This window comes from Stegodyphus dumicola, chromosome 4 (assembly GCF_044657685.1).
Source record: "Stegodyphus dumicola isolate Sdum_Otavi_A_Nest chromosome 4, ASM4465768v1".
Lineage (NCBI taxonomy): Eukaryota > Metazoa > Arthropoda > Arachnida > Araneae > Eresidae > Stegodyphus > Stegodyphus dumicola.
In genome coordinates, this window is record NC_140771.1 from 106,561,121 (window position 1) to 106,580,095 (window position 18,975).

Genomic DNA, 18,975 nt, shown 5'->3' on the forward strand with positions numbered 1-18,975 from the left:
TCTAGCAACATTTACTCCGAGAAGGGTGGGATGATGCTCATTGAAAAAAAGAGTGTCTAAAACTTTATGTCAGGTAGGTTTAGTATCAATCATACAGTGGACGAGAGAGGAGCGCACGTTCGCCGTGGAATCGTACTTTTCAACGTACTGCATTTTCATCCATATAAATTGGCAGTTTGGCAAAAACTTAATCCACAAAATTTTCTTTCACGAAAAAATGCATGAGAAGCCATTCTTGACTAATTTCCTCATTGATAACCTAGTGCTCTTTAGCAATGAGGCTCGTTTAATCTGTTCGGTTGCTTGAATAAGCAAAACGTGCGATATTGGAGTAGCACGAATCTCTGAGAACTTCATGAACAGCCCATCCCATACAGAACATGTGACCTTTTGATGTGCACTGTCCAGAATAGGCATCATTGGACCATGGTTTCTTTGGAGAACATTTCTCTGGATGCCTTATCTCCTTACGGTGATCTTCAGTGGCCATCACGCCTCGCCTGATTTAGCCCCGTGCAATTTCTTTTTGTGGAGCTATCCGAAATCTCTAACGTTCAAAGACCGTGGCTCAACTGAAGAACAATATTCAAGCTGCTATCAACAACATACTCGTTGATATGCTGGTAAAAGTGGAAAGAAACTTCAAAACTCGACTATCTCAATGCATTGACCAGAATGGAGGCTACCTTATTGATATTATTTTTAAACCACAATAAAAAAAAATAAATAAAATAAAATAAACTTTAAGTATCTCTCTATAACTTGGAAAAAAATTAAACTGTTATTACTTATACTATTTGTGTTATTCATTTTTTAAATAAGGTAGTTTCCCTACTGTACTCTGTATTATAAATTAAATATATAAAAAGATTCAAAAATACCTGTTGAGGAATAAAATAAAAAAGCAGATTTTGTCATGAAAAGTGTGAGCAGAAATCTCACACATTAGTGCTGGCATGTCAGAAAGATATGAACAAATAAGAATCATAGATAAAGTCAAAAGAAACAAGCATTTTAATGATTTAGATTTTGAGAATAAGGGCTATCAATCATACTACAAGATTCACAGGGCTGCTGCATGGACTGGCATACATTAGCAAAGATCTTGGGCATTTCATGACTGTTTCCAGTGCCAGCTGACAATGCCATTAGATCTTTGAATGAATGAGACTTTCAGAGATCATGCTCTTAAAGTGCTACCAAAAAAAGAAATATATGTATGCAGTCATGAGAAGAAATCTATCTTTGGACACAAAGATAAAAAGATTGTTTGCCATTTTGACCGAATAGATGTTAACTGATTTGATAGATTTCTAAAAACGTAGAAGTGTTACTGCAGCTTACAGAACAATTTTGGATGAAAACAAAATATGCTTTCCTTCCAAAGAACAGGTATTTTTGGTCACATCATGAGTTTGAATGTGACTAAATAAACTGATTCATCATCTGAAAAGTGGCTTTATAATCAGTTCATATTACATGAAAACAGACTTAACAACCCATCAGTGACCTATGATTAAAAATTATCTGTTAATGAAGTTTGACTGTAATAAATACGTATTTCTTTTAGCTAGAAACCTTCATAAAATACATAAAAAGCAAAAGAAACACACAGTTACATGATTTTAAAATTAGACATACTAAAAATATTATATGCCTTTAAACTATCAAATAAATTCATACGGTAATTAATTAATTATAGCACAAACCTTCTATCATCTTGCAATAATTCTAATAAAGCACCATCTTTCTTCCAACCTATAACAGGTGAAGGGTTGCCAGCTGCAGAGCAATTTAATATTGTGGAATGGTCTTTTATCACAATAGTATCATGAGGTTCAACTAGAAACTGAAAATCAGAAAATCCATTTGTTCCGCCTAAAAAATATATATTTGAAAAATACTATTGAAATATTGTAATAATAATAAATAATAAGAAACATACAAATATTTATAAATGCTTTGAATTATCTGCCCATGCTAAATTTTTTCTTGGTACAGCTAACGAAGTCAGATTACTTTTATATATACCATACATATAAATCAGATTAACAAATTAAACTACAGGGGATCATAAAAAAAAAATTCGATATATGAGACTAGCCACTCAGTCAATCAAAATGAAATTTTATGCATTGTAAAGGTGAGGCCCATGATCCGTTAAAAAGTGTACATGATTAGGTCAAAAAATCTGAAGAAACTGGATGCACATGTGATAGACCATGATCTGGATGACCATATGCTCTTGTTGAAGTTATTGGAGAAGTGCATAATATCAAGACTTAGAAGAGAAGGGCTAGCTCATACAGCATTTTGCCCTGAAGCAGTCAGAAGTGATGACGTTGTCATGCTGACACTGAGTGCAAAGATGCAATTCACAACATAGAAATTAGCATTTTAAATTTGAAGAACTAGCGTTTAAAATTAGTTGTTCGTGAAAGATAGCTATAATTCGAAAGAGACAATGTTACTGCTGTATGCATTTTACACTGAACATTAAAAAATTTAATAATACTTACTCAACTTTAAAATAACATAAAATGAGCTACTCTTTTAACATACAGTTTCTTTTTTAAAAAAATGTGCATTTATTTATAATCATTTCTTTATCTGCAACTAACTGAGAGATCTAAGATAACTGTAATAACAGCTATTTAAAATTAATCAAAAAACAACTTTAGATTATATAGTTTTAAACATATATGACATATGAGGCAAAATTTCTACTAATTTCAGGTTGATTTTCTGGCTTACTTGTAAATTTTACATAGGCATATTTCTTTTCCGATTCAATATAATAATAGGTAATTTTTAAATAATTTTGTAATTTATACTTACATCTATATTACATTTAAATAAATATATGCAAGATTGTTATCTTAATTTTGACAAAACAGTTTTACTCACAGTACATAAAATAATTATTTAATTTTTCAAAAGTGAGAGTTAAGGAGGCAGGTCTTTTTATGCCAATCTGTGCGATTAATATGCGTCTTTATAAAAATATGCTTTATATGTTTTTCCAAGTTCTCCGATCTGTGCTTCCCCTCCCCCTTAATTTCGCTATTTGAGATTTTAATTTCTGAAGTTCCGATACAAATTTCTTTCTATATGTTTTCCACCTTCTTTGTCTCTGAGCAAACATTCTAAAATTTTTCTTTTTTTCTATTTTTCAATATTTTAATACAATTTTTTAAGGATTTTATTTTGTTCTTCAAATTATCAATGTATTTTATTGTTTATCTTTACACTTAGAGCAGTGATTCTCAACCACTGTGCCGCCAAATTTTAAAAATGTATATAGTAAAAGTTATAATGAGTTTAATTCTAGTATGCAGTAAACATGAGAATTGGCAAAATTTGGTTTTTAAGACATTAATAAGCTCGCCAATTGTGGTATCCAAGCCGATTTTGGGCGGAATACTTCTGTATTTGAATTAACTTTGAATAAAGAGGAAGAACTAATTTAGCTTTCTAATAATCGAGATTTAATTTTAAAATATTCGGAAGAATGAATTAATTTATTTTGGATTAACATTAGATGTGATTATCCCATGAAGGCCAAAAAAGCTTTTAAAATATTATTACAGTTTTCTATGTCTTATTTGTGTAAATTCGGGTTTTCAGTATTAACCAACATAGAAATGAAAAAAAGATCGAGACAGTTAAATGTAGAAGATGACATGAGAGTAGCATTGTCATTTTTATGATCAAATATAAATGAAATTATCAGAAAAAGTCCAGCTCAAATTTCTCATTAAAAGTATTCTTATTAACAACTTGTAATTAATCCCTTAATAAACGTACTGCTGTTTTTGTAGCACATATTATTTTATTTCAAATTCAAAATTATTATCAGAAACTATTTCACACAGTGTATTACAGGTAAGTAAACAACTTTTAAACTTATTTTTTTCTTTGTGTGCCGCCGAATTTTGAAATCATTTAAAGTACGCCATGACAAAAAAAAAAAGGTTCATAATCACTGACTTAAAGCATTTAAGGATATTTACAACATCTTTTATGAGTTTTATTTCAAAATCATTCACATTTGAGTTATTATTGTCGTCATCAATTTTGTTTTCAGTTTCAAAATGAATTTTCTTTGGGTTTAATTCATATAGTCTTTCAAAAGCACTCTGTATTAGTTTTCTTTTCAAATGTCTCTGATTTCTTAGGGGTTATTTCGTTTACTGTACATGGTAAATTTACTTTCGGCACAGCATTGCATTTGAACAGTTTCTTTTGTGGCTATCCAAGCAAGCGATTTCTCATATCACTTCATAAACACTGCAGAGAATATGTTCTCTGTAAATTCTTCCGCCCTTCACATTGCTCGTATTTCCGTAGGTATGAAAACATGCTCTATCGCAAGTTTTTGATATACACCAATGGTTACGGAATTACATAATTCTAGGATTGCATCAATGGAATGTCATTCATGACATTGCGTGGATGCAACATTGTGTTTCTCCACATGTCACCACATGTGTTTAGCAAGTGCTACAACAGCACTTTCAAGACAGAGTAATCTCCTATTAGTTTGGAGTTTTGAGGACAAGGCGATCCCCAGAAATCATTCAAACGAATTTCTAGTTCTGTGGTTATTTATTTAGGATGCAGTCTGGCCTGCCTGACGAGTGAAGCTCATCTTATGACACAAAGGAGCTGTGCCCATATTACATTGCACACAAAAAAACAACAAAACAAACAAAAAAAAAAAAACTATATGAACAAACAAAAAAAAAAAAAAAAAAAAAAAACAATACGATAATAAATCAAGCTATAAAACAAACAAACATCGTCTTACTGGTTTCTATAGTACAAAGCTATAAAAACCAGTAAGACGTCACATTATCTCTACATATAATAAAAGAAAGTGTCTGTGTGTGTGTGTGTCTTCCGTTCACGCTGCGCGTAAGCTAATAGAACCATGGCTACAAAATTTGGTATATAGGTGCATCTAGACAAGAGCCAGTGTACCTCGAAGCGACTTTTTTGAAATTCGAATTCGAATTTTTTTTTTATGTTTTGTGACGAAATCGCGTAATTTTGAGACATAATGGGCTATAAGAAAGCGAGATTTTACTCTACACACTCCATTTTCACATAGTCATGAAACGTAGGCACTTAGCTATTTTACGAACTTAAAATAAATTTCGTGTTTCAATAAATCGATTCAATACAAATTTATTTAACAAAGGGAGCTTAACAACTTTTCAATGGGATTTTTTCTAAAAAAGTTTACTTTTAAAAATGCATAGTTTATTTTTCTTTGATTTTTGGACACGTTAAACTTTTACCCTTGTGACTGCTTTTACAAAAAGAATTTTGGAAAAATGATAATATTTTGTATTTTTTTTTAAAAATTTTTAATATAGCTTCCGAGTACTCTTCTCACATCTTTAAAAATGTGATTTTGGCAATTTTCCTTTCTTATTGTTTTTCATAGATTTTTGATGAAATATCATTTTGAATAGTTTCATTCTTTTAGAAATATGGGTTTGGCAACAATTTTTCATCGTATTTCTTATGACACTGTTTTTGAGAGATTGGTATATTTTATTGTCATATTTATATATATATATAATACATTCTTATTGATTTTTTTTTTTATAAAGTGATTCTGCAGAGTAAAATTCTGCGTGGAATTTAATGTTTTTTGAATTGCTTTCATGTTATTTTTTGCTTATTTCACTGTTTGTAAGATATTGAAAAGCATGATTTTTTTTCCTCAACGGAGAGTTGGTTAATTTTTTTATTAGGATAATTAATAATTGTTTTAAGGGATATAGCTTATTTCATTGGAATTTTTTTCTCTTGAAAATATAAGATAAAATATCATTAATTATACTTTGCTTTTCAGAATTTTTTGTTTTTGTATTCTTTTATGTTATTTATTGCTCATTTCTCTGTTTTTAAGATATTGAAAAGTTTTGAGTGATTTTTTTAGGAAACAAAGTTCTTAACCTCCTTTATACCATTTGAGTTCTTAAGATTTTGCAAAGGGAAGTTGGTTAATTTATTTATTAGGATAATTAATATTTGTATTAAGGGATATTGCTTATTTCATTGTAATTTTGTTATATGTAATTACGTTTTGTTATGAAGTTGTTCTGCAGAGTAAAATTTTATGCAGTTTTTAAATTTAACGTTTGGTGTTCCCTTCAGCTATTTTTCCGGTACATTTAAAAGCCAGACGAAGGCTGGCAGCGACGCTGCCAGTGAGATAATAAAGAACTAACAATAAAAAAAGGAGTTAGTAGGACACCATGTAAAAACAAAATAAATAAGGGGTTAATACAACATTAAGTAAAAACAATATAAAAACAATATAAAAGAGACAAAAACTAATGCCAAGTAAGTTTTCAAAGTTGTACAGACAGTCAAAAGTTGAACTCAAGGCACAATTCCAATTCTTTCTCTATTTGAATTAATAATTTTCATGATCTCTCAAGCAGTTTTTTAATTCTTCCCTTCATTTAAATCTTCCGTAGAAGTGATCCTAAAATCTTGATGGAATGAAAAAGTTAGACCACATGCACACAAAAAATGTTCATTACCTCCTAATATGTTTTGCAAAAAAGACAATTCTGATTTTTCTGAATACAAAATCTGTGCAAATAAAACAGGAAATGACCATGTCCTGTAGTCAACTGAAATCAGTATCATTAATAAGCCACATTCTCCCTTTTATTTTAAAAAATCTGAAAAATTCCTTCTTTCTGTCCGAATTATTCCATATATTGCTCCGACTATTAATTACTATATCTTCTAGGACAGTCCATGTAATCCTCTTAGAGCCAGGAATCTCTATTTCCATTAAAGATTTATCATTTGCAGCCTCCTTAGCTAAATCGCTCTGTGGTTATGTGAAATCTAAAGTGCACACATCAAATGAGATTTGGCAGACCTGAAAGATGCCATAAAACGTGAAGTTATATAGATTCCTCCTGCGATGCTATTTTCGTCATTGTTGTCAACAATATCCTGCATGCAATGTGCTAGCATCTGTGAAGGTGTTGTCACAATATCTCGCATGCAATGTGTTAGTGTCTGTGAAGGTGGGCATATTGAAAACTTGTAATTTCCAATAAGTCTTTTTTCTCTCTCCTCTCTTGTGTTGTCATTGATCTTTTATAATGTACTTCTTTGCAAATGTTTTACACCAGCAATTTTTCACACATGTATCACTCTACCGCCATTTATTAAACGTGCTGATTAATTTGCACAGGAAAAAAGTGGGTGCGGCCATACTAAAATTTCAAAATTTTTTCACTGTCACTGTAATCATGAGAGTTCTAGTGTTTTTAATCATCACGATCTTGAGTGCATACCTTCAAATAACAATATCTGAAACTGCATTTTGATTGGTTGTGCAGATAGCCCAATTCACATATTGGGGACCTTTCCCCCCTCCCTTTTTTGGGAGAAGGGGGCACTCTATATTAATTATTTAATGCATCAATAAAAATTTAGAAAGGGGTCTTTCTTCCCCATTTTTAATCTTTATTTTAACTAAATGCTTTTTTACTGCAACTCAAAAACTGTAGTGGATATATTTTGTATTCATGCCTGAAAAAAATTCTTGAACACATCCACTCGTGTGTTCAGAAATTATTTAGTTTGGTGTACCTTAGTCAACTTGGTTCAGTACATTAAGGTTTTTAATAAAATCTACAATAAAATGATATAAATGGTTTTGCTAGTTTTTAAAAAGTGTTCATAAGATAATTCATTTTTTCCTCTTAAATCCACTTTTTAAAAAAATATGTCTATCTTACATTTAAAAGATGAATTATACTTTAACATTTATCCTAAAATTTTACATTAAAAGGCAACATACTGTTGGATTCCAAGAACAAAAATTATTCAATTTTTGTTGTTCTTGGAATGGCAACAAAAGATTACTAATGATGCTGTTTACATTTACTAAAAACGAAATAAAAATTATTTTTTGACTTAAAACATGGATTGACATCATTTGATGAAACGGAGTTCTAATCAGAAAGACTAATTTGGAGTAAGAGCCAGTATTGACTTATTTGGACGTAGGGAAGGATGCCCTTAGTGGTCCTGCAGCTCGCCTTTTTTTATGGAATGTTATTTATGAGTAAATTGGTAATGCAGTATCTTCCTAGAGGCTCTGATTGGTATTGTTATGTAGATGCTCTTATGGTTTGCATGTTTGATTCTTCTCTGGGAAAAATACACGAAATTATTGTTATTTTGAAACGCTGTCAAGAGTTGGAGGGGGCTTACTTTTAAATTCAGAGAAGATAAATGCTCTATCTTTCCCCCAAAAAGGAAAATAGATAAGGAAACCAAATTTAAAATATAAAGATCAGAAAATAAAATTTGTTTTTAATTTGATATACTTGGGTGTTATCTTAAACAATAAATTGAACGTTTCTGAACATTTTAATTTCATCAATAAACAAACAGACATGATGTTAAACAATTACAAAATGAATTTTGGTTCAGACTTCCTTGCTTTGAAAAGTCTTACCCTTTGGGAAATTTAAAGAAATGCAATTATTCCCATTGCAATGTATGGTATCGGTGCCTGGAGGGGGGGGGCTAAAGCAGCAGAAATGGTCCCATCTTAATAGTCATACAGCTTTATACTGTATATGAGTCCCTATTTTCATGCCCAGAATGGTTCTGGGAGTGAGAAAGCGAGTTGCATTCGCCCTGCTAAGAACGTCCCAGACAAGTTCTATAGGGTTTATGTCTGAAGACGTTGCTATACAATCTCCCCAGTTAATACCCTTACTAATCTGAAAATTTGCCACAACATTAACCCTAAGTGGGCAAGCACTGTTGTTAATAAAAATGAATCAGGGAGCGATTATTACCCTGATAAAGCGAAAATACGCTTTAGGCTTTGTTTCCTAGATCTCTTGGAAGTCACACAGCCTTTGTCAAAGACATGGAGATTTGTGTACCCATCCAGCATGATATCTATTCTGACCATCAAACTTCTGCTGCCATGTTGGTTCCCTTTCTTGGATGTTGGAGGTCAAGTAAAGGATTCTGGTTCTCTCCAGATGCAGGTATGCTGAGAACAAAGACAACACCTCAGCCACAGCCATACTGAAGGTAATGAAAGTTTTTTAGTTTTGAGCAATAAAATTTTCAGAATTTAGAGAAGAACAGAGCAGTAAAATTTAGGGATGGCAAATTTTTTGTATTTCAAGGGAGGCAATGGGAAGCAGAATTTAGAGGCAGTATAATTTTTAGAAAAGTAGGCACTTGGAATTTAAGACTGAGCCTTGTAAGAAAATGGCTAGTGTTGACCCTGGTCAAGAATCAGTAGTTACAATGAAGCGGGCTTTACTGATGCTTAGTCCAAAGGCAATACTTTCTGCACCATGCAAAACAAAATCTCTTGTGTGTAAAAGTGAGCAAGGCGCAAATAATGTGCAGGCTTTTAGCAACAGTAACAATTGAATGAGACAACTGAACAGCTATCGGTGAAATAGACAAATATCAAGCTTTACTAGCCATTGTGAGTTTTGAATGACTTTGCCAGGGCTTTCTTTCTATAGATCCGGTTTCCTTACGCTGCATAAGTTCCACACGATTTAGGGTTACATTCAGGTCTCAAATACTTTGCACTTTAGATTCCAGTCTCTTGTCGATTATGTATTATATAATATGGATTTCCATCATCCAAACATTGGCAGTTACTAATTTTACTATCTACTTTTGAATTTCACCAAATGTTGCCTCTAAAGGATCATCATAAAAGTCGTCGAGGGATGCGAGCGAAGGAAAAGCGAAAAATGCCTTTTCCCTAGATAACCACACAGACCAACCACACAGAGTGTATGCTTATGTATATGCGATACTAAAAGTTTAAATCTTTTGTTTGGAAGCATGATTTTTACCTTTCATTTAGTATGTTTCTAGAAAATAACCAAAATATGCAAATTCTCTTAATTTTTTAATACCACTATACAAGAAGAACCTTGTTGAGTTGAACTAAATACGGCACAGCCGTTTTGGATAAGACACGAAAGCTACTTTGGCAGCTAAAAATATAAATATATATGTACCAAATTCTTCGTTCAAAGTTTAGATTACATTGCATCATAATCACATAAATATACATTACCATACATTTATATTATTTATGCTACTTAAAAGTAATTTCTTTCAAGATTTTCCTGGAATGCTTGCAAGACCTCTTTGTACGTTCGCATTCCTGTAAAAGTTGAAAACGCCATGCTCACTAATACAATGATTAACTGGTGATTGTTTCATTTCAGCCAGGCCCTAACTCAGGAGGTTTTAACATACTTGCTAATTATGCCAAAGCACATGCATCAAAAACTTTGATTTAATTAATATCTAGAACAAAGTAACACATATTAATTCTACATTTTAATTCAGATATCTGCTTCTGTGTAAACTTCAAAAATTGCTAAAAAATTCAATCTATTTTGAAGTTTTTTTACCTAATATATATTTAAAGGCACTAATCTATCAATACTAAGCTAGTTCAAGTTTGTTTGTGCTGATAATAACAATCCATGTCAAGGTAAAACAAATGACTGATTTGTTCTTACTCTAATACTCTAAGCACTTGGTCCACCAGCGGCCGAGCGGTAAAGTCGCTGAACACTGGTAGTTCGGTCCGAGGTTCGAATCCCGCGAACGGCCTGGCTGCATGGGCGTTTTCATGGTTTTCCCCATGTGTAACGTGTATACGAGCCAGTCTCCCTTCGACAGTCCTCCACAAAGGCATTCCTCCCCTTCGGCAGATAGCCCTCGAGGCTTTGCCACAATCAGACACACACACACTCTAAGCACTTGCATGAACTACAGCTCCAATGATTGTATTTTAAACAACAGAGTTATAAATTAGATTTAACCCTCTGGCTGCTTATTCCGCAATTTCCATGGGCAACTCAAATGTAGCAAAATTTGCTCATCCGGCTATTTCCGCGGGCACGTGTTTTTCTTCCTTTATTGATGAGCACATCCCGGTTTTTCCCCGTTTGACCACTAATGAAATAAATTATATACAGTATTAGAACTGAATACTAATAATTAATACAGAAATAAATTATATACAGTATTAGACGTTTAGTTTATGTTTTGGCCAACAAATATTGCTAGTTGTCCACTAAATTGTGGCGGTTGAAGGCACGTGGTATTACCGCTCAAACTCGACATTTTGCCACTTTTTTCTTACAGAAATTGCCACTAGAAAACATTCAGCGATTATTTTTATTATTTAATTAAATTATTAAATTATTAATTAGATTTTTGATTAGATTAATAATTAGACTGATTATTAATTAGATTAATATAACTGAATCTGGTGCAAAAACTAAGAAGTTGGACTTTGCCTTAAACCCTGTTTTGAACTCTATCATACTAAACTGCATTTTTAAGGTATTTTTTCCTCAGTGCTTTATATTTCTTAAATTTTTTAATTCTGGTTTTTTATATTATACAATAAAAAGAAATTAACTGTATTCGACTGAAACTTATTTAATTTTTTTTTTTTTTTTTTTTTTTTTTTTTTTTTTTTTTTTGTGATAACGTCTTGGTATTTCTGGCAACTTAGTTTCTCATGATAAAAATCTACATAAAAAAATATTTTCTAGAAAGGAAAAATTCATTTTTCAATTCTCCAATATATATAGATTTAAGATATGCCAAAAAAAATTACACAATTTCTAAAGCGATTTCGTTTTACAAATTGAGCAATCAGAGGGTTAAGTGCATTTATAATTTTAAGTATACTAGATTTCAGAGTATTTCAGATTCGCTGGCTTTTCATGGAAACACTGCAAGATGAAGAAATAAAAGCAAATTTATACCAAACTGGCCTAAGTACAAGTGAAAATTTTCTTCCATAAAATAGTGCATCTGAAAATGATAGCATTCTTTATACATACGCATTGTTGAACACATAAGAGATAATTTACAATCCACAAACCTCTAAAAGAAAATACATTTACTTAATTTAATTCGAGGCATTACTTATTTATCTTTTACAGATGATCACCTTAAATGCACCTAGAGAGCCACCAGCAGCAGAATAGTTAAGGCCACTGAATACTGAGAGTTCGATCTGGATTTGATCACAAGCGAATAGGATCCTGCAAGGTTGATTTTCGTGATTTTCTCTATGTATAACATGAATATGAGCCAGTTCTCCTCAGAACAGTCCTCCCTTTCCTTAAACACATAGTCCTCATATATTCTGACATATTTAAATAACCTAATCTACACATACAAAGCTCTTATTCCTTCTCGCCTAGTAAAACACCTTTGAAAATGCAGGTTCATCTTCTATCTTATTAATGAATGAAAAATCTGTATGCATGTAAATATTATAAATAAATAATGAAGAATCTGTACACTTGTTTGGTTCTTGCATTGTGGGAAAACGGGCAGCACCTAGTACCAAATTTTAAGGACACAGGCCTCCACCTGCACATGTGCACTTCGGAGCTTAAATTCTGAGTTTTGCATTTCTTTTTACTTCCTTATACGAAGTAATCGTGAAAACGTTCAGCCATCATTATTTCAACAAAAATATCCATTTTCCCCTCTAACGAATGCAATTTAACGATGTTTTTGAGTGACATCTGTACGTAAGAACAGAATAAAAAGACTCTTTTCAAAAAAAAAAAAAAAAAAAATCATGAAACTGATTTAAAATGAATTCTGAAGAGAATTTTTCGTGGGCCCTGTCATACGTTTCATGCATAACTAAAAAACGAGTAGCCTCAGAATGTTAAAATTTTGTATAAAGGACTGCTATAACATGTATATCTGCACCTCGTATTTTGGTTGCAATCGGCCACACCAAATGTATATAAATATATGTAGTATATATATCCACTCTGTTACCTGGCTCAGTGATCTCAGTTTCCTTACTCTTATATGTTTGTAAGTTGTGCATTTCTTCCTTTAAAAATGATTGAATAATGTTGTTCTTATCTTCCGGTTAAGGTTTTTATGCCTTTAGTAAATCTGCATGCAATATTCGTGGGAGTTATCAACAATTTAAAAGTTGTTCAAGTGCAGCTAAGTCTAATTATTTTTGCAATGGCGGACATGTTTATTTACATTTCAAACTTGGCAAAATAGTGGATTTGTTGCCAATCTAGAGAAACTAAGCTTTGCAATAACAAAGTTAACGCCTACTTTTATTATTGCGAATTAAATCATGTTTAATCCATTCTGGAATTTATTAGAGGAAATAAGTATTTAAGATTTATTTCGTAATTTTAAATATAGATATTTTGAGTTTTTATGCATTTTTGCCATGTCGGGAAGTGAGAACTGAATTAATTGAATGAGAAATTCTGAATCGTCTGTGAAAAACAGTTTCTTTTTTGTTTTGTTTGCTTAATTTCTTTTATACATCATTTTAGATTTATTATAGTAGTTGAATAAAACATGTGGCAACGATTAGATAATTCTTCAGATGATATAAATTTATACACATTCTGAGTTATAATATGAACGAAATGTAACGCTGTTAATTGAACCTAGCACCAGAATATCGCTATGGTAAACAAATATAGTAAATTTTAAAGAGTGCATTTATTATATTAAGGTTTATACAGTATCGATGAAGTGGATTTAATTCAATCCAATAAGTTTAAATGAAATGCGAGAAAAAAAATGCATATAATTCAATATTCCGTACAGGGAAGTCGTGGTGTGCACATCAGGGTTTTTTTTTTTTTTTTTTTTTTTTTAGTGTTTAGTGTGAAATTAATTAAATTGTAATTATAAATGAAAGCGTATGATATTTATGTTTCAAATTTGATTAAAAAAAATCAGTGTTTATCAATTTTTCTGGATTAGAGATCATCAGTTTAAATCTCGTAAGATGGCATGCAGAAATTCTAAAATTAAAAATATGAAACCGTAATTTATGAAATAAAGAACAATTATGATCTAAAGGGTATCAAAATTTACAAAAAAAAAAAGCTTAATATTTATTTGTTTACTTTATTAAACATTTCTTTCAATGTAAGTTGTTTAAGTTACTTCGTTTTATGTGATAATACTTTCTCTTTAATTCTATAAACAGATATAATTTCTTGTTCAGTTACAAAGTTCCGCTGTTCAAGTCCCGTAATTGCTGTGCCGAGAATACCGACTAACTTGTCAATCGAAATTTTTTCGTTTTCACTAACCTCTCTGTCACCTTCTTTATATCTTTTTCCATTTTTTGCAGCAATTCCACTTTTTGGTTGATGGACATCGAAACATACTTTCGTTTAGTAGATCCTTTGGGAGCTCCAGCATCGGAAATTCTATTTGACATAATCGAAAGTTCAAGTTTACTTTTATAAAATTGCTCTTACAGTCTGCAAAAAATAATAAGCCGGATCCAATTTGAAGATTAAGAAACAACGCAATCATCAACATTAACTGAAATAGATAATTAGATAATTTTAACTTATACCATCCGTTATACATAAAACGCGCAGGCGAAAACGTATTCTGCACTTGTGCACACGCATATGCGCAGTCGTAAAGGTCTTATGCGCACGCGTAAACGTCTATGTGCATGTGTCAACGCGGCTCATGCGCAGAAAGTTTTTAGCTTTGAGGTCCGGATTATAGATCATTCCGGATTAGGCCCCGTTCAGACGAGGGCGTAAAGGACATAAGTGGTTAAAGCCGAGCTCCGTTGCCAAGGCAACCAGTCACTGCTACGTCACAGAATCTGGTTTAGGGCTCGTGGCACAAGGTTCCAAGGTTTCAACTTTACGCCGAGTTTGGGATAAGCGTCTACCAATCAGAGCAAAGCTAAAACGAAGCGGCTTTCTTAAGACGATTTTGCAGTCACATGGAAGGCGACGTTTTTTTAATATGGAACACATCGTATCCGAATGAGTTGTAATCGTATCCGAACAAAATAATAAGTTGTAATCATATCCGAATGAAATAAAGAGTTGATCTCGCAAGAAATCTACGATGATGACATGCATTTTTTAATGAGTTTTTAATGCATTTTTTAATGAGTTTTTCAATTTATATTGAAAAATATGGATGAAACTCGTAAAGCGAAAGTTAAGCTCAGGATTATGCACGCTGTGCATGATCCTGTAGATGATTGATCCCTTCCAATATTTTTCATTTTATTATGAAAATTCTTTAAAAAAAGCATGCTTGCAAAAATTTTATTTTTTCTGTGTAAATTATTATTATTACTTTCTTTCTGTCTATATTTTTTTTTAAATTATTACTGTAATTTTTTTCTTGTTTAATTATTTTTGTATTTAAGAATAAATTTATTAAAAAAGCTGGAAATATTGTATTGGTATTTCCTTCAAATGCTGATTTTCTTTCCAAACAAACTTCATGAATTAATTTTACTAAAACATCAAATCAATATCAAGAATCTGCTATTTTTTTTAACAGTAAAAATATTACTTAAAAAAAATTATTTTCACTTATTTAAGAATAGTCACAATAGTCAATTCAATGGTGTAAGCTTTGTATAAGTAATAAAAGATTAATCTTTTGAGAAAAATGCTCTTATGAATTCCAAGAAAGGAAAGATGTAGTGAAATATCCTTAAAACAGCAGTCAACAGTCTAGACAGTTTTGTCTCCTGTTAAAGTCCAGTTTTGTCAGTTCTGTTTTTTAATTATGTTCTCCATGAAAGGAATTTACTTTTAATGAAACTAAATAGCACACATAATTCATAACATGGACTATAATTTAATGAATAGTATTTGTTATTACTATCCACTCTTTATTACTATCATTTGAACGGAGTTTTGATCATTAAATTCATGCTATTTCTCTGGTAGAAATTCCTGGATAAGGTATGAATGTTTATAATTTTGATGTATTTGAAGACATGGGTACCTAAAATTTGTCAATGTGAAATTATTTTTGAGATTTGGTTGTAAATAGAAATGACAGCATATCGTGAAATTAAATTCAGGGGTGCAGGTTGTACACGCAAATTATTAAAAATAGATGTATACAAACAGCTGGCAAGACAGCAAAATGTATTTAATGATTGAGCATAAAATACATTGTTGGGTGAACGTTTCCTAGTTTTGTACTAGTTGTGTTTGCTTGTCATTGTGACCAGTTGTGGGATACTAGTACTAGTGATAATTGATACTGATAGTGCAGCAAACTAATACTATAGTGATCGACAGGGACAGTGAATGAGGAGTGCTAAGCACACATGTTTCACTGTCACAGAAACATGTTCCTTTTGATTGAAAATAATAATAATAATAATAATAATAACGTATGGTAAGTACTGTTTTTAGCTTAACTGCTTTCACACCTGCAAAATAGAAAAATATTATATACAGGCTATCTGTTAGTTATCCTCAAGATTTTTTTTTAAATTAGGCATATTTAGAATATCTTCTATATATATAATATATATAATATAGTACTTCTCCTAAGAGAAATTATATATAAAAATTTAAGAAGGTTTTATGTAGTATATAAATAGGCATGTGCATGTTTATAGTATAGAGAGTACTACAGTACAATGCAGAAATATTCCATACTGCTTTGTACAGAAAGATATGTGCCAACCAAGTATTGGTCTTTCAAAAAAATATCTCTAGACCATTTTGTTATTTTTCTTTTTTTACCTTCTTCCGCTGCCTCTTGGCTAATGAGAAGGGCAGATAAAAGATCATTCTGTTGAGCCGGTAAAACTTTGTGGCGAGCTGAAAAAGCCATGACACAACGAAAAAAACAAGAAGAGCGAATGCGGGAAATCAATCGAGCGGGAGAACAGCGCGGGAAAGTTGTAGACATTCCACGCACGCGCAAATTTAGCTTCTCTCATTGGCTATGGCTTACACCTTGTTTTCGCAGGTGTGAACGGGTCTCCCGTATTTTATGCCCTTATGACTATGTCTCTATGTGCTTTACACCCACGTCTGAACGCACCTTTATGGGTGTCCGAATTAACGACTTTTGACTGTATATTTTCCGCGACTGACATATTTAATTTCTCCTTTAAATCTAATACGTTTGTTATTAATTAACAAACTAAGCGGTTTCAAAGCAATAAACACAAACTTTTATTTTTGCTATTACTACTAGTTGGACTTGTGAAATTACACTTGCTTAAGTCGTTAAAATTATGCAATAATGACTATTTTAGGCGGCTAGTCTACTAAAGTAACCAGGCTTCTTATATTAAGACGGACAAGCCTGGATTATCATGCACTATCTGACTTTTTGATTGTATATCCCGAAAAATGCCCCGGAATATCTAAATATTTTCAGATTTTGTAAAATGTCAAGATAAATTCTGCCACTCAGATATGAAGATAAAAATATTTCAGATAAAAATCAAGAATCAGATCGAAATCTGAATCAGAATCAATTAGATCAAAAATGAATTAAGTCAGATTAAAAACTTGTGTGAAGCGTAAAGTTAAACTAAAATAAATTAAACTTAAACTAAATTTAAAAGGTACTGAAAATAATTAAGAAGGTTTCTATTTCAGTTTCCTGTCTGTAAAAAACAGGTAATGCAATTAATGAACATGATCTACAAAATTTAAATGGATCACTAACACAAATATTGTTTAACAAAAACCTGATGTGTACACCACATGACTTCCTTGTACGGAATATTAAATTATACACATTTTTTCTTGCATTTCATTTAAACTTATTGGACTGAATTAAATCTACTTTGTAGATAACGCATAAACCACAATAGAATAAACGCACTCTTTAAAATTCCCTATATTTGTTTACTATAGCAACACTCTAGTGCTAAGTTCACTTAACACCGTTATATTTCGTTCATATTATATAACTATGTCTATGTCTTATCACTTAGTAAGAGTGAATCAGCCATTAACGGCCTTTGCCAATATATTATACATACAATATACAGTACAAAGTCCATAATCCGGACTCGTCGGGACTTCGGCGATACCGGATTAGGGGTTTTTCTAGATTATAGATCATCAATTTTAATTTGAAAAGATGGCATGCAGAAATTATACCATTAAAAATATGAAACCGTAATTTATGAAATAAAGAGCAATTATGATCTAAAGGGTATAAAAATTTACAAAAAAAAAAAAAAAAAAAAAAACTTAATATTTATTTGTTTACTTTTGTAAAAATTTTCAGTTACAAAGTTCCACGGTTCAAATCCTGTAATTGCTGTGTCAAAAATACCGACTAACTTGTCAATCGAAATTTCAATAAAGTTCTCTGTTACTTTCTTCACTATCAGAAGCGCACATGTGTAAACGCTTTACTGGCTTTACATGCATGTGTAACGGACGCGCGCATCAAACGTGCATGCGTAAGTTTATGGCTTTGAGGTCCGGATTATAGATCATTCCAGATAATGGACGTTCGGATTACGGACTTTGTACTGTATTGACTTTTAAATGCGTGAAGAATTGAGTAAGTTGTATCCAATAATATGGAAGTACTTGTGCACATGCTGTGCTAGAACTCGGAGATTGAGACTTTCGTGCCGCCGTCCGTAGAATAAGTAAACTTAATGAACAAATGAGGCACTCGTTTGGCTCCATCTATTAGTAGGGATGAAAAGCATTTTAGTTGACTGGAGCTCTGGTGGCGCCACCTCTTGCAGGATGTATTGTAAGGCATTTTAAAATTTCATAAAAATCTTTCTTCTGATGAGCAATAATTGGTAAGTAAAATGATGAGAAACACAATTTGCAGTACATTGAAACGTTTCACAAGAGTAAAAACTATTTACACACAAAGTCTACCTGCTTTGGCAGGAACAAAGTCCATAGCGCATTATAATTTGATAAGTAAATCTATAAGTAAAGAAAATGAAGTAAAATCTTGGCTAAATAAGCAGAAAACAAAAATATATACATTACCACTGATGAATTCTTTGTATTTTTTCGCGATGAGTTCTTGCAGTTGCAGCCCACGCTGGAGAAGCATACAGTAAAATCGAGTGGATAGCTTGTAGATAAATAACTCTTTTTG

General features: G+C 31.8%; 1 protein-coding gene across 3 annotated transcripts in view; it reads right to left on the reverse strand.

Annotated features, from left to right (window-relative positions):
- LOC118198766 (neogenin-like) overlaps window positions 1-18,975 on the reverse strand; it is a 284,128-nt gene that overhangs the window by 188,597 nt on the left and 76,556 nt on the right. For all 3 annotated transcript variants that reach the window (XM_085815315.1, XM_085815317.1, XM_085815314.1), the window contains exon 2: window positions 1,710-1,878. In XM_085815315.1, the coding sequence (XP_085671441.1) occupies window positions 1,710-1,878 (169 nt within the window). The remainder of the gene's footprint in view (window positions 1-1,709; window positions 1,879-18,975) is intronic.